Source organism: Rhagoletis zephyria, unplaced genomic scaffold (assembly GCF_001687245.7).
Source record: "Rhagoletis zephyria isolate East Lansing unplaced genomic scaffold, Rhagoletis_zephyria_1.1 Rzeph_scaffold_00762, whole genome shotgun sequence".
NCBI classification, from domain to species: Eukaryota; Metazoa; Arthropoda; class Insecta; order Diptera; family Tephritidae; genus Rhagoletis; species Rhagoletis zephyria.
Window position 1 is genome coordinate 18,699 of NW_016157846.1, and position 24,891 is coordinate 43,589.

General features: G+C 36.7%; 2 protein-coding genes and 1 long non-coding RNA gene across 3 annotated transcripts; 2 read left to right on the top strand and 1 right to left on the bottom strand.

Moving 5' to 3' along the window:
- Positions 1–7,661: 7,661 nt before the first annotated feature.
- Positions 7,662–8,619, top strand: LOC108361426 (multidrug resistance-associated protein 1-like). Its single transcript, XM_017614044.1, has 2 exons — positions 7,662–7,754; positions 7,819–8,619. The coding sequence occupies exons 1-2, from the start codon at positions 7,665–7,667 to the stop codon at positions 7,897–7,899; spliced, it is 171 nt and encodes a 56-aa protein (XP_017469533.1). The 5' UTR covers positions 7,662–7,664; the 3' UTR covers positions 7,900–8,619.
- A 6,207-nt stretch (positions 8,620–14,826) lies between these two features.
- LOC108361430 (uncharacterized) lies at positions 14,827–18,652 on the top strand. Its single transcript, XM_017614045.1, has 4 exons — positions 14,827–14,934; positions 15,036–15,122; positions 16,308–16,339; positions 16,861–18,652. Exons 2-4 carry the CDS (start codon positions 15,069–15,071, stop codon positions 18,650–18,652), a joined length of 1,878 nt encoding a protein of 625 aa, XP_017469534.1. The 5' UTR covers positions 14,827–14,934; positions 15,036–15,068.
- A 4,891-nt stretch (positions 18,653–23,543) lies between these two features.
- LOC108361429 (uncharacterized) lies at positions 23,544–24,882 on the bottom strand. The gene is made up of 3 exons (XR_001847301.1): positions 24,782–24,882; positions 23,832–23,949; positions 23,544–23,762 (listed from the first exon to the last, which is right to left on the bottom strand). It is a non-coding gene; the product is annotated as an uncharacterized LOC108361429 (long non-coding RNA).
- Between the last annotated feature and the right edge of the window lie 9 nt (positions 24,883–24,891).

The window sequence follows — 24,891 nt, forward strand, 5'->3', positions numbered from 1 at the left end:
GATCTTAAATACATTTCTATACAGAAAACGGTACAAGTGTTGGTATATGATTTATGGAAATTCTGGAATTGGCCTGTTTAATTGCAACTAACGGTTCTTAATTGGATACCACCCCGTATTTGAGCCACCAAAACCGCTAGTATTTCGCAATAGTTGTAGCTGAGGCAAGATATAATTTATTCAAAGTAAATTTGATGTAAATTGTAAAAAAAGCGGCGTGTACATACATACATTTACAATTTAAATGTTCACACCGCCAGTATTCAGATGCGAAAGGACCTCGCGAGCGTAAGTACTTGCTCCATCAAAACGCCATCTATTTCATGCTATAGTGCATGCAACCGGCCCCCACATGCAACAAGTGGCCATGGAAACCTAGTTCAAGCCAAGTATATGGAATTAACTGCCACCTTTGATACGCATGCATGCGACACGTCCATATAACAAGGAGAGCACACAAGATACGTGCACCACACATACACACACACTTACACCGGCAACGTGATACAATTTCACAGCACCTCTGACCAACATCGTAAGAAAGACAATAACAACAACAATAAAGGGCAAATCAACTGACTAAGGAGAACAAAAAAAAATAAATAAAAAAAACATCGATTCAAGAGCGAGTCAACTCCCGCTGTGCAGAAAAGTGGACATTGAATTTGCAGATTACCTACCAGCGTGGGAGCGCGTGGAATTCCATCGAGCTGAATTCGAGAGAGAGCCGAGTTCCGGGCATAGGCGAACACACATACATATATATTCATCGTGCGGTCAGCAGTGGCGCGATCGCCCCACTCGATATCTAGTCCTTTTCATTTACTTAGTTTTTCTCTAAATTTAGCCATATATTAGTACATGTATTCAACTATATTTCTATTGTTACTGAATAAATGTAAAAGGGCATAAATGAATGTATAATGTATGTGATAATTTTATGAATAGATGAAGAGTTTTTTGCTTAGGATGAAGTGGTAAATGGTAATATTTGGTGCGGTGTTACAGGACTCACAGACGAATAGACCGGATTAAGTCAGGCTAAGGGGGCGCTGCAAATGTACAGGTGTCGGCGCAGCATCCATGGCTGCGCAGGTATAACACGCAGAGGGGGTGGGATGGCTCCACCTGACGGGGAGGGCCTCATCGGACAGCTTTGCTTCACCTTTTCCTTAATTCTCTTCTTTCCACTTTTAGCTTACCTGATCAGGCATGATACCTTGTTTGTTTGTGTTGGGGTAGGTGAGACAGGTGGAGAAGACCCCCCATCCGGCGAGCTAGCATGGATCGGAGCTACCATGCCTGAAAACCCACCGTCATCCCACCTACAGGCATCCCACATAACAATGGCGCCCAACGTCATAGCCCCCTAGTATCTATTTCAAGTTACCACATCTTCTTTTACTTTTAACTGTTAGTCTCTTTTCTTGTGCTGCTATTTCTTTTTCATATTTTTCCTCTTGCTATTCTCCTTTTCTTCAATTTCGCTGTCCTTCTCCTTCCTTCTGGCTATCTACCGGACTAGTTAGGGTCACAAAAGCAAAGTCACTTGCGGTCACCGGAAGTGACTAGTGCTAGAGTGACGAACATGGGGGAGTGAACACCACGGTTTCGAAGTGCCTTCGCTGTCGCTTCAACGCCTTGTCGAAGTGGGACTCGAAGTTGTGGTGTCACTATTAGTTTATGTGGTCAGAATTCGTGAATGCCAACTACATGCTACCTAGCGTGAGATCCTGCATCACGCACCAGGGAGATTTGAGGTAAATCTTCACAGGGGGTAATAAGGGTCAGTGTCGCATCCGCTGCTGGAGTTGAACATTTTACATTTTATTACATTGTACTTATTTTTTTTTATTTATGTACATATGTACATTACATGTGTATTATGTTGACCTCATATTTACACTGTTTTTATTTCTTATATATAACTGCATATTTATTACTTTTTCAACAGTTTTGGGGATTTTATTCGAACTTTTTAAACTTTGAATTGGAACTTAATTTTTTACATTATTATTTTTTTGTTTTTGTTATTTTTATGGCCTTATAACAATATATTCAACAATTTTTATGCGCTTGAGGCCGTTTTAAGTGAAAACTTATTGTGGAAAAGCAACAATAATTTGCAAAAATGGTAGAAGTGATAGCTATTTCAAAAATCACCACATTTCCTCATCAGACTTCTTTCAGTAGGATCCGAACCGACGATCACCACTGACTCAGCCAGTTGCCTACGCCCTGTGCTAAGTTTGTCTTGTTAATTCTTGTTGCTTATCTTCCACTCTTTCACTTTGCTAAGCCAACTACAATCAAGCGCAGCTATTCCGCTGCAATTCACTTGATCATGTGGTAGTTGGTTTGGTTGGTTTTTGTTAATATTTCCATTATTAGAATGTTTTAACTTTTTAGGTGTGCTCGTCCCTAAGTTATTTGTTTTTGTTATTTTTATGGCCTTATAACAATTATATTCAACAATTTTTATGAGCTTGAGGCCGTTTTAAGTGAAAACTTATTGTGGAAAAGCAACAATAATTTGAAAAAATGGTAGAAGTGAAAGCTATTTCGGAAATCACCACATTTCCTTATCTTATGTGGAAAAGTTTTCACTTAAAACGGCCTGAAGCTCATACAAATTTTTTAATATGATTGTTATAAGGCCATAAAAATAACAAAAACAAATAACTTAAGGACGAGCACACCTAAAAGTTAAACATTCTAATAATAGAAATATTAACAAAAACCAACAAAACCAACAACCACATGATCAAGTGAATTGCAGCGGAATAGCTGCGCTTGATTGTAGTTGGCTTAGCAAAGTGAAATAGTGGAAAATAAGCAACAAGAATTAACAAGACAAACTTAGCACAGTGCGTAGGCAACTGGCTGAGTCAGTGGTGATCGTCGGTTCGAATCCTACTGAAAGAAGTCTGATGAGGAAATGTGGTGATTTCCGAAATAGCTATCACTTCTACCATTTTTTCAAATTATTGTTGCTTTTCCACAATAAGTTTGCATTTAATACGGCCTCGAGCTCATAAAAATTGTTGAATATAATTGTTATAAGGCCATAAAAATAACAAAAACAAATAACTTAAGGACGAGCACACCTAAAAGTTAAACATTCTAATAATAGAAATATTAACAAAAACCAACAAAACCAACAACCACATGATCAAGTGAATTGCAGCGGAATAGCTGCGCTTGATTGTAGTTGGCTTAGCAAAGTGAAATAGTGGAAAATAAGCAACAAGAATTAACAAGACAAACTTAGCACAGTGCGTAGGCAACTGGCTGAGTCAGTGGTGATCGTCGGTTCGAATCCTACTGAAAGAAGTCTGATGAGGAAATGTGGTGATTTCCGAAATAGCTATCACTTCTACCATTTTTTCAAATTATTGTTGCTTTTCCACAATAAGTTTGCATTTAATACGGCCTCGAGCTCATAAAAATTGTTGAATATAATTGTTATAAGGCCATAAAAATAACAAAAACAAATAACTTAAGGACGAGCACACCTAAAAGTTAAACATTCTAATAATAGAAATATTAACAAAAACCAACAAAACCAACAACCACATGATCAAGTGAATTGCAGCGGAATAGCTGCGCTTGATTGTAGTTGGCTTAGCAAAGTGAAATAGTGGAAAATAAGCAACAAGAATTAACAAGACAAACTTAGCACAGTGCGTAGGCAACTGGCTGAGTCAGTGGTGATCGTCGGTTCGAATCCTACTGAAAGAAGTCTGATGAGGAAATGTGGTGATTTCCGAAATAGCTATCACTTCTACCATTTTTTCAAATTATTGTTGCTTTTCCACAATAAGTTTGCATTTAATACGGCCTCGAGCTCATAAAAATTGTTGAATATAATTGTTATAAGGCCATAAAAAAAACAAAAACAAATAACTTAAGGACGAGCACACCTAAAAGTTAAACATTCTAATAATAGAAATATTAACAAAAACCAACAAAACCAACAACCACATGATCAAGTGAATTGCAGCGGAATAGCTGCGCTTGATTGTAGTTGGCTTAGCAAAGTGAAATAGTGGAAAATAAGCAACAAGAATTAACAAGACAAACTTAGAACAGTGCGTAGGCAACTGGCTGAGTCAGTGGTGATCGTCGGTTCGCATCCTACTGAAAGGAGTCTGATGAGGAGAGGTGGTGATTTCCGAAATGGCTATCACTTCTACCATTTTTTCAAATTATTGTTGCTTTTCCACAATAAGTTTTCACTTAGAACGGCCTCAAGCTCATAAAAATTGTTGAATATAATTATTATATTTTTTTTTTTAATTCTGAGTTTAATTTTTGGTAGCCTTAAACTTTGAGATTTCCGTTTCTACCTTATATTTCCATTTTTCCATAATTTTCTTTTAATATTTCCGTTGAATTCACGAAGCAGGAAACTTTTGATTTTGGATTCTATTTGAGTTTTTAAGATTTAATTTTAAAGCATTAAATTCTTGGTTTTTTTTTTGTTTTTGAGGAATTTTTATTTCTGCCTTAAGTTTGCCTGTTTTAAACATAAGGTTTGGAGCTTTTTTCAACTGTGTTACGGTTAAATTTTTTAATTCATTTATTTTTCCTTTTAATTCTTGATTTAGAAGTTCTGTCTTGATCTCTCGGTTTTCAGTCAGACTGAATATAGATATTTCTTTATACGGTTTGAGATGTATATTAATATTGGATACAGTTTATTTTTCATTCATTGGATTTCTGGATTTGGTTCAGCGTTATTAATCAGATTTGTGTACAGGTGTGAGTCTTGAGTGAATGGAAGATTGGGCGGTTGACGAGCGAGAGACTGAGGATAGAGTGTTTGTAGGCGGTCTGGGTTTGCTTGACTCCAATCGCAGGGTTACCAGAAGTGTTGCAAGGGCCCTGGAAAACCAAACAAAATGAACAACAACCTCAAAGTCTCAAGGTGGGGGGCCGACTTCTGCAGCCATCAACGTCGAACAGCTGAGCCGATTAATGGCACAACAAGGCGACGTTATGGCAGAATGTTGAATCAGGTCCGCCAAGTAAGAGAGAACGTTCAGAACCTCAACAACAGAGTAACCCAGTTGCGTCGCAGGGATTGCGCTTGGACGCACCAGTGTTCAAATTTCGAAAGTGGAAAAAAGGAATTAAAGCAAGTGTTTTAGATTGTTGTTCTATTTAATAGTAATGGTTTTTGCGACAGTTTGATTACCTTGTGATGAGGTGGGCTGGTAGCTGCTGTGCTTCCGCTTCGATCTTCCAAAAAGAAGTAAAGTAAAAGATATACCGATTTGTACTTTACACCGCCAGACAGTTACCACTTTAAAGGGAAACTTAACGAAAGTTCACTGTCCGGCGGGATACACTAGTTAACGGCAGGAATAATCGTGTTAGTGCGTATATGTATGTGTTTTTACATATGCTAACATTATTGTAATAGTTGAGGTTTTTTTTATTTTAAAAACCTTTTTTTTTTGTTCAGCATCCGGTAACTACTGCGACGGTCAGCGCTTTGAACCTCGTTCTTCTTCTTCCTAAACTGCCATGAAAAGAGAGGCAGAATTAAAGGTACAACGGTGGTTACAATTCAATGCACTTCATTGAAAAAAATGGTAATTCATGCGCAAATAAATAAGTAAACTCAAGCATAATGGCAATTAGCTATAAGTTACGCTCTGTATACGCCGGAGAGAACTCATCCGAAGATGATACTCTGGGCTAAAAGAGGTCCGAAGGAGGTGGGCAGTGTCTCAGGCAAAATAATAATCCGCGTAGACGTCGTAAAATCCTTGGTCTGCCATTCGTATGTGCGCATATCGCTCAGCTATTGCGGGGTCTACACTTCTGGATGGGTTAACGCGATTGAAGTGCGGCGAGATAACGGCATGAGTCGCGATTAGATAATTTTTCCCATGCCTTCCCCTGAGTCGCAAAAGGCAGCCCTTTCTTTCGCCCATACGTGTTTCCTTCAAACGCAACTCTCTGGCTAAGTCAGACGAAATTATGGTGCGAAAGGAGCATACATCGATCAGGGCACGAACTAAATGTAGACACCCTCCAGCCTCGACTTTCACCACGGCCGTTGTTTCCGCAGTGCCATTATGGCCTAACGTTCCGTTTCGGAATGCGCGTGGTTTGAATAGCTGGCGAGACCGGGTCGCCAGTCCATCTTCCTTGCGTATGCGCCATGAGGACTTGCGGTTGAATCTACGCGGGAGAAAAGACCTAGTTTCCGCTCCGCGCAACCGATTCCGCTCATGCTGAAACAGGGGCCGGAAAGCCCTAGTTTCCGATCCCCCTTCGGTGATAGCGCAGAGAGACCGAGTCTCCGCTGCTGACTCTATTGGTCCGCTTTCTGCGGCTTCTGGATCGTTTCCCTTCCAAACACGGACGCAAGTATAGAGAGCGCACCGTCGGAACAGCCTTCTTCCTCCTCCGCCGCCGCCTGTTGTGCCCATGATTTTCTAAGAGCGTGTATGGAGAACGCCCCATCGGAACTGCCGTCCTCCTCCTCCTCCACCTTGTGTGCCCATGATCTTCTAGGCGGACTTGCGGGCTCGTTCCTATGCAGTGTCGAATGATGTTTTTCACCGCATCGCTCGTGCAGTTTTTGAGCTGGTGCGTCATGGCGAGGCAATTAGCGCAAAAGCGGCCCAGTTGTGCTTCCCGTAATCTCTCCTCAGGGGATTTAGCGCGATAGACTGGGCAGAGCCTAATAGGATGATCCGCATCGCATAGATGGCACGGCTGCAGATAACGGTGGCTGCGTAGTTCAGTCCTTTTTCGCAAGGCAATAAAGTAAGGCATGTTGTTTTCTGAAATTATGTCGTGGTTTTGTTTCTTTTCGAAGTGGATTTATTTTATATTTTCATATTTATGCGTACATACTTGACGGTATTGTTGGGTGGCGAGATTATCTGCATTAATTATTTAGATGAAGGGCACGGAAATTTCGTTTATACATGTAAAACAATGTTCGGTTGGTGTGGATATGGCATTATTTTTATTATTCTGTTATTCAAACATCCAACCAGTGGGAATGTAGCTTAATGTTAACTCACGACCTACAATATTTTGGATGATGGATTGCATGTATGCCATTAGAGGTGGACAAACATCGATGTTTGCTACCATCGATGTTTTCGATGTTTTAGAGCAAAACATCGATGTAACATCGATTGTTGTGAAAAAATAGGGCGTTCAAAGTCAAAATTATTTTGGTACCTTGGCACAATAAACAGGTAGCAGCATCTTAGCAAATCCAACTGCATGTATTTTGTTGTTGCCTGGGGTCCATAAAGTGTCAAAAAACAAATATCAAATTTGCTGAGTTCGACAATTCAAAAGAAAAGCAAAATGGTCGGCAAGTCAATAAGCGTGAGTATTGAAAATTATTATGTGAAATTTAAAAACTTTTCAAAGAGCATTACAACGCCCTACGTTGAGATATAGATGCAGAATATATGTAATATCATAACTAACTGATAAGTTTTTAATTATTTATAGTTATGGGCGTTGTGGAGCAGAAGCAGCAGACGTGGCTACCAATGCTGTGGATGGTGGCCGGCCATGGTGATACTTTTTCGGACTCACCCAGTCAACTGTAAGCTACGTATGTACTTCGTGTAGCAGATAAACCTGATTATTCTTGGGAAGAATACAATTATGTAAGCTACATGATTTACTTCGAATTTTCATGCGCTATGCTACTGCTGAATTGTTTCGCGGATGCCATGCCAAGGGAAACTAAATACAAACGCACTAATGTAGGTTTGTTTAAAGAGCAAACATTTTCCTTCACATTTTTTTATATGCTATTATCTTCCGTAGAACGAAATACCAGAGAGTTCGGCTAGTGTCTTATCCCGTATAACATACGCATGGTTTGGTGTTATGGTGGGGAAAGGTTAGCGTACCTTTGGGACTTGCGCCAACAAGACAGCTGTAAAGAAGTCATGCCAATATTTGCTTACTATTCTAATAAGAATGTGCGTAAGAATACTAATATTTCAACTCAAACTCCAACCCACCCAAAGGCTCAATATAGTAATGGAAAAGTAGAGTTTGAAAACCCACATGGACGAAGTACCGGCAAGAAGGGTGTCACTTCAATCATGCCGCCAATCATTAAATCATTTTGTGGAGTATGTTTGCTTGGTTCGCTAATGAAGTTGATTTGCGACGCATTAACTTTTGCACAACCTCAAGTGCTAAGTTTAATTATTGGCTTTGTGGAAGATAACTCCGAAGACGAAAAGGACAGGCAACCACAATGGAAGGGCATACTTTATGCGGCACTTCTTTTTATTACTGCTGGTGCACAAACTTTTAATTTGGGACAGTATTTTCATCGCATGTTCGTTGTTGGTCTACGTATACGCACAGCGCTGATCAATGTAATATATCGTAAAGCTTTACTTATATCGAATGCAACACGTAAGGAAGCGACAGTAGGAGAAATTGTAAATTTGATGGCGGTCGATGCACAACGCTTTATGGATTTAACAACATATTTAAATATGATTTGCCCAGCGCCATTACAAATTGCGCTAGCTTACGTGGCTCACAGCTTATTTCGTGCAGCTGCAAAATAAAACTTTTGAACCTTATAGAAGGAAAACTAACGGCGATATCAAAAATATTTAGATACACAATTTTTATAAAAGTATTTTTTTTATTTAAACAAGAACTTCATTTTTATATTTTTAAGTACTAGTGTTATTTATTTAACAAAGGTATTTGGAAAAAAAAAATTAAGGTCACAGCTTATTTCGTACACTGCCATCAGCTTTAGAAAAAGTTGTTTTGGAAAATGGTTTAGTATTTGGTATGGCCAAAGAACGTAAATCTATAAGAAGAGACAACTCGCTTGAAGTGTGGCGAGTGAGTCTAGAAGGTTTGCAAGAGGAATTCGCGTCCGTTTTGACATCAAGTTTCGTAAATGAATTCGCCGCGAAATCAAATTTGCAAAGGACGTTGTAGAAAGAGTGATCGATGATAGAAATAAAGAAAGGAAATAACAAAAAAGATGGCTGCGACTCTTCGTTTATTTGCCATCGGCATTTAACATACGCATCTGCGTAGATTTTCTTTCTTTTGTAATAATTGTAAGGAAATGAAATACATGCGCCATGCAAGACCTTTACAAACTTCCTCTTTAATATGGAAGTTGTAAAGTTGTAATTTATGAATGCAATATCCCTTTTAATTAACAAATAAATAAAATAAAATAATAAATATAACATGTAAAATCAATAAATAATTTAAACCAATTTGTACGTATGTACAAATACGCATATGCAACTAAAATACAACAACAACAATTTCATTCATAAATGCATGCGCATATTCTTCAAGGGCAAACTCATTCATTCATAAATTCAATAGCCATACATCTCCCCGCAAACTCATCGCCAGCAAGCGCAACTTCTGCGCCACAAAAATTCTAAAATGTAAAATTGAAGAAATCACAGCCAGTCAAATGAAAAGTTGCAACTCCGCTGTAAAATCTGAGGATGTTTGCAAAAATAACTTATCTCGAGCTTAGCCATTATTTCTCTAAACTTCGAAATCACAGTGCTCCTTCCAACTTTTAAATTATGAATTAGTTATATAATCAATTGAATTGAAACACAAGAAAACACCTTATAGTCATTTAGTAATTTATTTAAATTTTATTACAATTGTTTCGATGTCTCATAGACATCATCCTCAGACAGAGTCAGAGTTTCAACTAAAACTAAAACAAAAAATGTGATGTGAAAGCGTCAAATGGAAGAACGAAAAAGCGTTGACCAATACATACATAAATACAATACATATCTACATCCATAAATACAATACTAGTTTACTTCAAAATCAAGAAGAGTGAATAGAGAAGAGAAATGTGGACCTACGTCGCGATTTACTTTGTTTTCCTATGTAAATAAATGTACATAGACTCTAAAAAAAATGACATTGCGTGAGAATCTCAAACAAAGTTTACCATTGAGACCAACCTGCAAACCATCAAAAGAGACACTTGAAATGTACGAAGCCGTAAAATCGCTAAATAAAAAGGACATTTACATTACCAAGGCTGATAAAGGCAATTGTGTGATAGTATTAAACAAAAGTGACTACGACGATGGCATGCAAAAATTGATTGATGACGGGAACTATGTTCGAGTTAGAAATCCACTGAACAAAATGAAAACTGCAGTGAGCACAGCCATTAAAAATCATGCAGAGTTGTTTGGTGTTTTTTGGAAAAGTCGCATGATTGTTTAACATTCCCGTGTACCTTCAATTTATGGCCTTTTTAAGCTACACAAACCAGGTAATAACTATCGTCCGATTGTCTCCATTATTAACGTACCGCATTCCGCTATTTTGAGATGGCTGGGTGAAAAATACAGAAAAATGAAACAATTTGATCGCTTTTCAATCAAAAATTCGTTTGAATTGGTCAATGCATTGGATGGTGTTCGTTTGTGCGATAATCAACAGCTTGTTTCGTTTGACATTAAATCTTATTTTTCGAATGTACCTAGAGAAGGCGCGCTCATGGCTGGATTGGTTGAATCGGCAAAATATTAACCCTTTGGAAAAACAAGCATTATTGCAGTTGACGAAGATGAGCATAGAACATTCTTATTTCCAATTTCGTGAAATATTTTATTGGCAAAAGGATGGTCTACCGATGGGTCACGTATTAAGTCCATTTTTATGTAATTTATTTATGGTAACCGTTGAACAAAACCTTTTGGGTAGCGCATTATTCCCGCACATATACCATCGATATGTTATGTTGAGGACTGTTTCGCAGTTGTTGCTGCGGATAAAATTGACGACACTTTGCAAATGTTCAACTCAATTTGTAATGAGATCCAATTTACTTGCGAGAGAGAGGTAGACAGAAAGCTCCCGTTTCTCGATATACTAATTGAACGGGATAGTGACAACAATATTATATTTGATATTTTTCGTAAGAGCCCAACGACAGATAGATATATTCCAATCGAGTCCAATCACCATCACTCCCACAAGCATGCAGCGTTCAACTCTATGATACATCGCCTCGTAAACATCCCATTGTCAACAGAGAATTTCGTTGCGGAACGAAACACAATCGCTCGTATCGCAAATCTTAATGGCTACACCACGTCAACCATAGATCGTTTAATTGATAAATATTCAAAACGTTAATCAAAAAGTCTTGTATCTTCGTTTTTTGAAAAGAAAAATTATTTAAAACGTTGTTCTATGTTGTACAATTCCAATAATTTGAGTTGTTTTTCAAATGTTTTAAAAGAAAGAAAATATTTTGTTAGCTCCAAAAAGTAATACAAAATTAAAATCATTGTTGTGTTCTACAAAATATAAAGGCGTTAGCATTGAAAAACCAGGTGTCTATATAGCTAATTGTGATTCTTGTCATTGTGTTTATGTAGGTCAAACTTGCCGGTGTTTAAGAATTAGATTAAAAGGACATTTAAATAGTATAAAAAATATGGCCTGGCAGAACATATTTTGTTGGAAAAGTATAAAATCAATGAAAATAACTTTAAACTAATCGCCTCTGAATTAAATCGCAACCGCTTAAACATTTTAGAGTCTATGTACATTTATTTACATAGGAAAAACAATGTAAATCGCGACGTAGGTCCACATCTCTCTTCTCTGTTCACTCTTCTTGATTTTGAAGTAAACTAGTATTGTATTTATGTATGTACATATGTATTGTATTTATGTTTGTATTGGTCAACGCTTTGACGCTTTCACATCACATTTTTTGTTTTAGTTTTAGTTGAAATTCTGACTCTGTCTGAGGATGATGTCTATGAGACATCGAAACAATTGTAATAAAATTTAAATAAATTACTAAATGACTATAAGGTGTTTTCTTGTGTTTCAATTCAATTGATTATATACATAAGTCATTTATTGCTCAAAATTCATCTTAAAATTAGACATTATATTAATTAGTTGTTTAAGATTTTATTTTAATAAAAAACAAAATAAACATACATTTTTTGCACAAATGGCCCATGATATTTTGATGTTAACTCAAAACTTCTAAAATCACATACATAGATGGTTTTACAACAAATGTAATTAGGCAACACGGTTGCCTTCACCAGCTTCGGTCAAAAATTTTAAAATTTTTGTAAACCGAGCGCTTGCGATTTGATTACAGTTGACTCTAGATACGTCGAGCAACATGTATAGGGATTCAAAAAATTTAATTTTTTGCATTATTGATGATTGCAAAGCTCTGAAGCATGTACAAGTGAGTGTATACATACAGACCTATTCTGCATTGGTAACACAAATTTTGTTTACTATCATCAAAAGTTTCAAGCACAAAATCGTACATTAAAAGGCGTATTCTGCGTTGGTAAATTTTTTTTACCGAAAATTAAAGTTCCTCTTTTTTTTAAATAAATATCCAGTTGAAAACAAAACATAAGTACAACCATATATAAATGCATAGATAAACGTACACTCATTTTGTTTAAAATAATGATTACTTTTGTCCCAAGAATGATAGAATATTTTCTGGATCGTGCTTTTTGTCCATATACACCAACAATCGGCACTTGTTGGAAAACACTTTGCACTCACAAACACCTTTTATTATTAATATAGACACTTTCACATACAAGCACCTCAGTATTTCAAATATTCACTGAATATTATATATTTTACACTTTCATTTATTTATTTTCTGAATTAAAATACATTTCCCCAACCACTTGTGCGAAACAATTACCGAAATTCACATTTTCCGCTTTTATTCTGTTTTGCTTGCATTTTCTGCATTCGAGGCGAAAACAAAAATCTGCCGCGGACAGAGTCAAAACGGAGACGAATTCCTGTTGCAAACGTTTCAGATACGGTCAAAATCGTCGCGGCACATTTTCAAATTAACGAGTTGTCCCTTCTTATAAATTTACCTTCTTTGGTATGGCCTCGCTTTTTTTTAATTACATCCTTAAGACGATTTTCCATCGAGGCAACAAGTTTTTGAGTAGTTTCGCGGGGGATCTTATACCATTCCTCGACCAGAGCAGTTTTTAAATCGCTAAGATTACTAATCTGCCTTTTACGTATCGCCAATTGCAAAATTGCCCACACATTTTCAATGAAGCTTAAGTCGGGAGATTGTGGGGGCGGATTCATGAGATGTGGACAGTTCCATATTAGCCATGATTGCACAATCCCTGATTTGTGTTTCTGGTCATTGTCTTGGTAATACCGGAAACGATCGCGTACACCCAAAGCATCGGCACTTTGCAACACATTGTCTTTCAAAAGGTTTAAGTACAAATTTTTGTCCATCGTTCCATCAATAAAATCTATGTTACCAACTCAAGAGGCAGCTATGCAAGCCTAAACCATCACACTTCCCCCACCATGCTTTACAGTTGGCTTCAAGTTTTTATTTTGAAGCTCTGTATTGGCTTTACCCCACACGTAATTCATGCCATCCGAACCAAAAGTATTAAATTTTGACTCGTCAGCAAAATGTACGTCTTCCCAGAATGAAATTGGCTTTGTCACGTGGTCCCGGGCAAATTTGAGCCGACTTTGAATATTTTTTTTTCGATATCAACGGCTTTTTGCGAGCTACTCGGCCATTGAAGTCGTGTTCCCTCAGTACACGACGCACGGTTTCGGCACAACATATTTTACCCATTTCATTCGCAATCTCTACCACCAATTTGGGAGCCGATATCTTCGGATTTTCCTTAGTTTTCCGGACTATTTTCCTTTTGTCAGCATCTGTAAAAATTTTGTTTGGCGCATTTCTGCCCTTGTCCGCCACTCGATTCTCGCGCACAAATCGCTGTATGATACTGTACTTACACTCATTCCTACCATATCCGCTATTTTCCGCTGGCTTTCTCCTCTCTTAAAATGATTCAAAACCAATTCTCGCTTTTCTAAACTTGTCCGTGGACCCATCTTTAAAAAACCTGGTATTACAATATTTTGATGCGCGATTAAATTAAATTAGAAGAAAAGAATACCGATTAAGGAAGATGCACGTGTTCCACAAAAATACTATTAAAAGAAGCTACACGAAATAAGCTGTGAGCTTTTTGTCTCAGAAATATTTTTTTGACGTATTTATAAAAGCAAGCTTAATTTTTCAGGTTTTCTTTATCACTTATCCTATTACACAAATATGTAGCTAAAATTTTACACTTAACGTTTTTTTGATACCATCATTAGTTTTCTTTCTATAAGATTCAAAAGTTTTATTTTGCAGCTGCACGAAATAAGCTGTGAGCCACTGTATGTACTTCTTGTGGATACAATTGAGACCCTCAGTCATCATACAGTTCTATAAGTAACGTAACTCTTCTTCTTACCGTTTTTTATGGCAGGCTGTAGGTGTGATTTTGGCAGGCTCTAGGTGTGTGTTTGCTAGTGTATTGGTGTTTTTGCTTGAGAGTATTGGTGTGGTTGCTAGCCAAAATGACGTTAGAATGGGTTTTGTGAAGCACCTTCAGGGTTTTGTGAAAATGTTGCATCATTTTTTGAAGTTTTAATTTTCGAACCGGGTTGTCGTGTTATACTTTTTTCAAGTTTAAATTCTTTAGATTTTTTGTTTTGACATTGTAACTTAAATGCGAATTGTTGCACAAAAATAATTTAAAATATGGTAAAAAAATTCAGTTTTATGAAAAATATTAGTTTTAAATTTTTTGAGCTCCGAAATAAATTTTTATAAGCAAAAGAAACATCTTTTGCTGTGTAATTTTTAATTTCGTACTATTGTGATAAGGTAAGGCAACCCTCTTGGCATTTATTTCAGATATTCAAATTGAAAAAAATAAGACGCAGGCATTCTTTTATTCTTTCAATACATAAATTGAATATTTTTAATAAAATATACATATTCTTCCTGAACTACAGATTTCGCTCAAGTGGTACCGTGTAGTAACAATTCAATAGGTAAGTTATTTTAATGTATGCCATTTACATATGTATGTATATACATATGTACATATTTATTTGAACATAGTCGTTATAACTTTTTGTTTGCATCTTTTCAGAAGCAAAATGGTGAACAAAAGTTGCATCGTAGGATGTCCATTGGGATGTCCTTTATATGTATTCCCTCCGTTGGGAGAAATGACCAGGTGAGTGATATCAGTTTTATATGTACATACATATATACATATGTATATTAATATAATTATAATTATATTAAAGTAAATATTGCACGTAAAATAATAAAGAGGATTGATTTCAAACTTATGTTTTTGGAGATTTTAATATACAATTAAGCTTGATAAGGAGAATATGTTCAAGCTAATAGATAACTGATATACCCAAAAATTGCGAATGTACCTATGTACTCTTCTACTTTTTTTTTGGTCATGCATATATTTAATTCTATTTATTGTTGAACGTGCAATATGTAGAAAGTATTATTTGCAAATAATGCAAAGTGGTAAATTTTGCCGCATAATATCGAATCGAGAGCGTAATAACATGGGAGAGCTGCAAATTGTTGGTAGTGAAAGTTTTGCTAGCAGAAATTAGCTAGCAGAAGAACAATAATAATAATAAATATCGAAAGCTACCATTTGTTGAATTGGTTAAGCGTAAACAAAAGTAAAAAGAGTGGAAAATAAAATTAATTAACTAATTGATGATAAACAGGATTGTGTAAATGCTTGTGCGCAAAGCAAAGAATTTAAAACTGATTTATTAATTGTAAAATGTTTACAGCGGGAATATCAAAGCAATGCAACTGTTTATTCGTAAGTTTTTACTAGTTTTGCGTTCAATAAATTTTTCTGCCAGTTTTCTCTTTTTCTAAATTTTACGCTCTATTTAGCTTTTACGCTCTCGCTGGAATTTTTTACTGGAAATGTTACTATACACACCTATTATTTCGCGCAAGCAAAAAATAAAGAAGATATCAATGGTTAAAATTAATTTTTTGATTATTTTAAATATTAATGTCTTCTGAACTACATAACTTATTAAAAAACTAATGATGGCAAAGTAAAGGTAATTAATGGGTCTTTTACTTGAGAACATAATTTTTTCGTTTTTTTTATATATATTTTTAAGCCAGAAATACTTAAAAAAAAAAAACAAGTATACTCTTTTAAATGGCGTTTATTTAAAATTGGTTTTAAAAAGGGTTATAATACATAAATCGAGTAAAAGGTATTTAAATTATCTTTAAATAAACATCAATACTTTTTTGATCGGTGAAGTAGTTTCCGAGATATTATAAATGTAAAAAATATGAAAGAAATATATGTATGTACATAAAACAATATTTTTTTGTAATGTTCGATTTTTTACAGAAACCAATTTTCCAATTAACGGACCAGAACGGGTATCGTTATAACCAATTTTTTTACTTTATTGTTTTTTAACACATCATTTTCGATTTCGCTTTACTAATGTAAATACATTTAACCATCTCCCTTTGCCCGTGATTTCCTATCGATTTCCACTTAACATAAAATTTCAATTTCGCTTTACTAATTTATTTTTGACTATGTTTTGGTTTTCAATTTTAACTTTCATTAAACTAACAACTTTAATTGGACTAGCAAGTGTTTACTAAATTTGGTTTTGGAAAATCTTTGCTTATATTTAATATGATGTATTAATAGGTTTCTATGATAAATGCTAGAAGTTCCAAATTTTCCGCCAGTATGCCAGCAAAAACTTCCAACTTCTAGGAGTTAGTACACACACCCCATATTTCCTATACTAAAACTGCTTTGTTGTATTTTATTTGTATTTTATTCTATTTATATATGTACTATATTACCATTGTATATGCATTAATTAGTATACTAGTTTTGCATATGGTATTTAGCTTTAATGCTAATTACTTCTTTTCAATAGGCGGCGTAAATGGCTCCAGTTGTTGGGTGTGGTGGGCCCAACAGCGAAACATATTTTCGCCTGCCAGAGGCATTTTTCCCATCAGATGAGAAGTAGCCGAGGCCTTCACAAATGGGCAGTTCCCGATATTAATTTAAGATTATATTCGCCCGCAGTGACAGCTAGTAGGGAAAATGAGATTACTGATAGGCATGTATCAGGCAGTTTAGTTGAAGACGTACAAGGAGTCATAGAAGTAGGAGTTGAAGATTTTCAGCCAAGTTTCGATTCTATTATAGAGATTGATAGCGAAATTTTGGATTCGAGCGCTGACCCTGTAATAGAACTTGGCGTTGAGGATTTTCTGCCGATACCTTTTTCGCCCGAAGCAGCAGATAGCGCCTCGACTTCAAATTGCGAATTATTTGAGGTAGAGGCATCCTTTGAAAAATCCCTTCAATCCCACCAAGATGAAGAAGACACACCTTCTTCCTCTTTAGGTAGTTCCAATTTAGTTCAAACCTGGGCAAACAGTCGGCAATCTCAAACAGATTTTTATTTAAGTGATGGGACTCCTAGAAAGAGAAAGTATCGGGAGGAACTAGATAGTGCAAAAGATGAGATAAAATATTTACGCAATAAGGTGAGAGTTTTAGAAAATAGAGTAGAATATTTGTTAAAGGAGCCAAGTTTGCCTGTCAATTCACAGTATAGACTAATTTCAGAGCTAATTTGCAACTTGCCTGCACATTTAGCGATATGTGTGAAGAATTGCCTTAAAAATGCCCCCCGAACTCCACACGGGTATAGATTTGACAGAGAACTGAAAACATTGGCTCTAGCAGTTAAATTTTTATCACCTATTGCATTTAGATATTTAAAGCCCCTTTTTAAATGGCCCTCCAAAAAGACCCTAGAGTTGTTTGTTCAAGGCTGGCCACGTAACCCTGGCTGCAACTATAGCAGCTTAAAAGCCCTGGAGTTAAGAAGCCGAGGTTTCACGGACGCACAGAGATATGTTTCGATCTGCTGTGACGAAATGTCTCTGAAAACTAACGTTCAATACGAAAGAAGTAGAGACATGATTATAGGATTGGAGGATTATGGCGATGAAAATCGCACACCAAGTGTAGCTTCTAGTGTTTTAACAATTTTGGTCCAAGGCATTGGTGGAAACTCTTGGACTCATCCCTTAGCATATTTTTTTGTTCACAAATCGTGCAAAGGTCATATAATGGAAAAATATATTTTCCAAGCCATAGGTCAGCTCCAGAGTATTGGTCTGCGTCCGTGTCAACTTGTAACTGACCAAGGCTCCAACTTCATGAGTTTTTCTAGGATAGTAGGAGTTACGAAAGACAGACCATTTTTTGAAGTTAATAGCGAGAAAATCTTTTATTTCTTCGATTCTCCCCATCTCCTGAAGAGTACGCGGAATTGCTTAGAAAACCAGAAAAATAGAGTTAGTTTTCATGGCAGACCTGTAGACTGGATGCACATCATCCATGTATATGAAAAAGGCGCCAATTATGACATTTCTTGCACTCATAAATTGACCCCGGCACATGTAAGACCTAAGCCTTTTAATAAAATGAGCGTGCAGTTAGCTTCTCAGGTTTTCAGTAATTCTGTGGCAAGTGCAATGTTTGCTATCTACAGCTCCGGGTTTTTAGATAATTCTGAGTCTCCATCTTTTTTCAATACAGCCGAGTTTGTTCTTTTTTTGATAAGTTGTTCAATATTTTCAATAGTCTCGTGTTTGGAGCAACCGGTAATTTCAAACAACCATTTTCAGCAAGTGCGGACCAATTAAGTTTTCTTGAGGAGGCCGAACAGTTTCTTAATTCAATGAAAGTGCAAGATAGTTTGGATCGTGATATCACCAATACCTTTTGTTTCATTAAAGGTTGGCTCCTTAACATTAGGTTTGTTCGTCGAGCAAAAAATTTGTACGAATTTGTACGAATTATCACGATTTTTGCCCAAATCGCGTTCGTGCAGACCAAAAAATTATCCAACACTCAAAAATTGTGAGAGCAAATTGACAGTTCTCTTGGAGAGCAGTTGCAAATTTTTTGTTGGAAAAAATTTTGCCAGCAAGAATTTGCAAACACGAAAAACATGTGGTTGTGGCGCATGGTTGCATTTTTGTCTACAATAATTTGAATAAATTAGTTCGTTAAATTTAAAAATTTATAAACAAGAGCGATTTTTTTATGAAAAAAGGAAGTAAATAATTGTTGATATAATTAATTTAGTTAATTCCAATGATTTGAACTTAATTCGGCTGAAAAAAATGGTATTCGCAATCGGAATGCAATTGCAACCAGAGTCGATTTAAGAAACCCGACAGCTAGTACGATGAAGAATTGAAATGTATGTTAAAGAAAGTCAGAACAACAAGAAATATACATGTATGATCCTGTTTTTGGCCATCCGAAAGAATTTTAAAAATTCTATAAAAATTTTTTATGTTTGAAATGCAACCGTGGACGCCAGCTGGCAGCGAAACTTGCAAATTCCTGCAAATTTGCGTTCGTGCAGAAATTTGCAAGTTTCTCAACATGAGAGAGAATTTGAGAGAATTTTTTCTTACTCTCTGATATTTTGAGTGTTGGATAATTCTTGCTGGATTTTCGACGAACAAACCTATTAATAGTTTACGACATTTGTGGAGCTTTTGGTCACACCAAGGTTTCACCCATTTAATGACTAGGAAGTTATGCCAGGATAAGATAGAAAACTTTTTCGGGCATATACGAAGAGGTGGGGGATTTGATGTGAGAATAACTCCACAGCGTTTCTCATATCTATTTAGACAAGCGTGGGGCATAGGCTACATTCGATGTGTTGACAAGGGAAATTGCGAACTCTTGCCCGCGGATCAGTGGGAATCAGTTTCTAGTAGTACCCTCCAAAATGCATGTAATGACGCTCTGGTTAGAGATACGTCTTGGCAAATTTTTCAAGATTTGCCTAGGCCTTCCCTACACTCCGTTCAAAATCTTCAAATTGATGTATCGGTTGAAGTAAATGAAAGTAGTTTCCTTCATCGCAGTGCTTTTGTCTATTTTTGTGGCTATTTATATTTTAAATATTTTAAAAGTGCATAGTTGTTTAATGCCTCTCCCAAGGTTCGATGGTTTTATTACTGAAAAGGATTTCTACTTTACTAGAGAAAAACAGTTCAGTAATAGCAATCTTGTTAAGCCTCCAAAGGAATTCATAAATTTCATTTCAAACCTTGAAAAAATATTCACCGATCACTTTGATTCGACTTCTATATGATTGGGTTTTCTCAAATTTTATTTGAAAAGATGGTTGAGGTAGAGCCATATATTTGCTGCGAAAATTGTAATCCAGATATTATAAAGTCTTTGTTTATAACGAATTAGAACTTATTTTTTGATTAACTGCTTTAATAAAGAGGCAAAGCAATCTTACTTTAAAAACATAAAATTTTTGAGTGTAAAATACCGTTAAGGCAAACATATAATAGTGGGATTCACGAAACGTCGCACATGTTTTTTTTTTTTTTGAATACTTAACTTTTTTTTGTTGTTTTTTCAACATATTTTGTGGGCCGTCAGCCGACAGGTGTGCGGACGGTTGTCACTCCTTTGGGGGTGTCTTCCGTCCCCATGCACTGCCGGAAGTGCGGCTACACTCTCCACGCGGGGGCGGCTGGAAACAGGCTATAGCTACGGTCATGTCTCTGGCTATAGTGCTGGCTAGTGGTAGTCGGGGAGAAGAAAACTCCCGGGAAGAAGAGGCTAGTATTAGGGGACAGTCTGAGGACGGAGATGACTTTGGTCTCCTACCGTCTCTCAGATTGCCCACTGAGCTGCCGTTTCCTCTCAAAAAATTACCCCAACTCCAAGGTGGAACAGCGTATGCCGATGGATGCGTGGCCAGGGGGGAGCCTGGTCGTTAATATGCGAACTCTGGATACCGGTCTCTCTCCAGTTTCAACTAGACTTACCGTGGGATCGGGATTACCGCGGCGTACTTTTCCCTTTTCCCCTTCACTCGTGGGAACAAAATGAATTCAAATAAAAATAAACCAAATTTAGATGAGCCCGATGATGCTCAGAAATCATCACTCACTGCAGCCTTTGGGCTGCTCTCAACTTCCTCTGACGGAGCCATTGGGCACGTCAAAGGAGGAGCATGCAATGTTTCGTCAGGTGCTGAGTCGGACAGCACGTTGATTCCTGACAGCATGAGCATTTGCTCTGAAAGTTCAGGGCTTACGGAAGTAGGCACAATGCTGCAAAAAGTGAAGCTGGACCCCAAGTCCAGCTTTGTTTACTTCAACTCGAAAGAGCGGAAGATTTTCAGGCGTGCCCTAGGCGAAGGCAAGACTAGGGAGGAAGCCTTAAAAATGGCCAAAACTACGTCAACGACCACTGGGAAGTTGAAACGTATTCGCCCCGAGGAGAAATCACCCAGTGGCAATGTCACGAAAAAACCCAGACCGGCTCACATGGGGCCCGCAAAAACCACCTTTAGCCGGGTGGTAAGTAGCGTAGACTTGGGTTTTGTTCCGGTTGACTCAGTCAACGATTCTTTAACAGTGGAGCAACTGGCACTGCTACAAGAGGCGATAATAGACGTCGCGATTGAGAACTCGAGCGACGACGTAAAGCCCGAGTTCGAAAGTTGTGCCCCTCGAGCTGGGTGGCTTCTTGTCGTCTGCTCGAACGCTCAAACAGCGACGTGGCTAAAATCGAACGTCCAGCTTATCAAGACCAAGTGTGGTCTGGACGTTAACCTTGTGGAAGAAAATGAGTTCCCTCGAACTCACGTAATCCGAGGATATTTCCCCCAGAGTTTCCAGCTCAGTAACGAGAAGATTCTGAACACCATCACTGCTCAGAATCGCATTTCGACCGCTGGCTGGAAGATATCGCACAGGCTGACAAGTGGTCAGTTTGTACATTTGGTACTGCTCATTGACCACGTATCAATGACGAGACTCGCTGCGGTGAATGGTCGGATAGCCTACAGATTCGGCCACATAAAATGACATCTTAGGGGCACTTCGCCTACGAAGGAGCCGCAGAGTGTTGAGACGGAGGCGGGGAAACCTACAGATGCCTCGACAGAAATCGACCTGGACTCTTGCTCATCCTCCAGCAAGGCCACTGGGCAGGCTGAGAGCTGGCACGAGGTCATTCCAGTCTCGAAAGCTGCCGAAGTGATGGCGGTGAAACCGACTCCGCCACAACTTCCATTAAAGGAGATGGTTGACCCCCCCTTGGGCCAGGGCGACCATCCTACCCGTAGTGACAACCGAGCAACTGTGCAGGCTGGTACTGCGTCGTCGGTGGTTGCATCGGCTTCAGAGAGGGATCAACAACGTCTCCCAACGTCCCAACGGAAGAAATGAGAAACGCATTTCATCTACTTTTTTTTAGTCCCTTTTTTTAACATATAAAATTAGAAGCTGTCGCCGTGGGTGAGTTATGTATATGTATTATAATTTAAATTCCGTAACTACTTCGAAGTTGTACATATGTATATGTATGTTTATTAATATATTTTACGTTATTGTTCTTACCCATTGTACCTGAATTTTCAATGGCATCTCATATTTTAATTTTCTACTAGTACAAGTAGTACTGTTTAGACACTGTTCTTCTGATGTATTAATGTGCATGTATATATGTAGAATATTTGCTTTATATGGGTGAAAATAGGCCTCAAGGGGAACCGAGCACCCAAAAAAAGTCGGTAACGCGCCTTTATTGCAACCTCAGCGGTGGTGTGGAAAAGCAATAATAAATTCCCATATTTAAATTTACTTTGAGGCTTTATGTAAAAAAAAAACTAATAAAACGTTTCACTTACCACCAGATTTATATGTACATATATCCCAATACCAATTTTTAAATATTGAATTTTGTATTTATTTATTCATAATATATTTATATTTATATATATGTATATATGTTAATTTAATTAAAAATTTTGCTATGCTAATAAGTAACTTTTTATTGTACTGTTATTTGTTGAATAAAAATAAATAAATAAATGAAACAATTAATTACGAAAGTGGTTGGTTTCTTTATTTTCATTTATGTACATATCCCACATTTGTTGCAAGAGTGTGCAGCTCATCGAATTCAATGAATTTATGAATTTATGAATTGTAAAGTTTTATTATACATACATATTTTAAATTTTAGGCCCAAAACGCCGTAATAATAAATAAGTAAATAAATACATATATATAAATGAAATAGGGCGTTTTTAAAAGCTTTTTGAGATAGGGCGTTTTCGAACTGGCTGCCGAGGTTTCCAAAAGTTGAAAAATTTGTATAAAAAAGTTAAGCGATTTTAACGGTATTATAATCACAAGAAAGGTAATCGATTTCCCTTTCTTCACATATATATATAAACAGTTCCAAAGTATTTATATTAGTTCACAAAAATTCAGTTTTCTTACATCTTTGGAAAATTTGACCGCGATTTTTCAGCATACATATAGATGTTTTCAAAAATTGAAAAATTTCTATAGAAAAAGATAAGCGATTTTAACGGTATTATAATCAAAAGAAAGGTAATCGAATTACCCTTCTTTCGATATATATGTGCAATTAAAAACCGTTTATAGAGGTTCTTAAATACTCAGTTTTCTTACAACTTTGCAAAATTTTATCGGGTTTTTTCTTTTTTATGTGTTAAAATAAATATGTACATACAATAGAAATAACTATTAAAACAATTTATTAAAAATTTGTTAGTTAAGCGTAAAATATTTGAAAATTAGACTAGAAGTGCCTTTACCACTGATTGCCGGCGTTTGTTGGACATTTTCAAATCCGATTGCAGGATCGCTGAACTCCATTTACATAATATTGCCTGATGAGGTGTCTGCTACTATGGCGATTGCATTCGTTCATCATTTAAATTTTCCGCTAAACATTTGAAAAAAAAACCAAAAATGCCTTAGTAATTAAATAACTACCTGCTACAATATAACCCACAGTGCAGGCTTTCCAGTAACTCTCAATGGCATTATCGAACTTCTCCAATTTTTCCATCCAGCATGGTGCTATGCGCAACTAAAAAATTTACATCCAACGAAGCTTCGACAAATGAAATCTAAAAGAAAAATTAACGTATTAAAATAACGAAAAATAAATATGTAATTTATATATTATTAAAATATTTATATAAATACATGTGTATATGTAAAATATATATGTACATACATATAGATGTATATATTTCCATTGCACTTTCTTCTTTTTACCTACATACATAGTATGTACACATGTAGGTAGGTGCAGCTCACTTTGTACAAATGTATTTGCAATTCCCTTTCTTTTTGTGCTTAACTGCATACATATGTATGTATGTACACATTTGTGCAGTTGCAGTTGGAGCGTTCATTTAGTGAAATATTCTTTTGCAATTTTTTCATATACGCCTCACTTTATTCTGTTTGCACACATATCTACACATGTAGGTACCCAGCCAATATGCTGGTTGGTTGGAAAGATGCAACTAGAACTGATGCTAATAATGCAGCGAATGCAAATATTATTCCTGACCAAAATGACTGTTTTCAAAAACGTATCAATTCTTTAGTGCACAAATAAACGAAATTTGTTTGCATTGGAAAGCCGCCAAAAGGTGAGAGTCTACTGCACTTTGCACATATTTTGCAGCACACTTTTTGTTCTTTACATACATATGTACCTATTTGCAGCTGGAGCATTCTGCTGCACTTTCTAACATACATATGTATGTATATATTAGCACTGCACTTCTTTTTACCTACATATGTACACATTTAGGTAGTTACAGCTGGACCATTCTACTGCACTTTTTAAATATTCGCACACTTTTAAATTTTATTGTTTATATATATGTGTACACATTAAGGTAGTTGCAGCTACACTTTGTACAAATGCCCTGGTACAAAACTCACCGAACAATGTATTGTCTTCATTCCCCTCGCCAACAAACCATGCTTGCACAATTATTCGTGCGTGTTTTAGGCCAATGGCATTTTCGCACTAAGTTTTTCAGCTACATTCA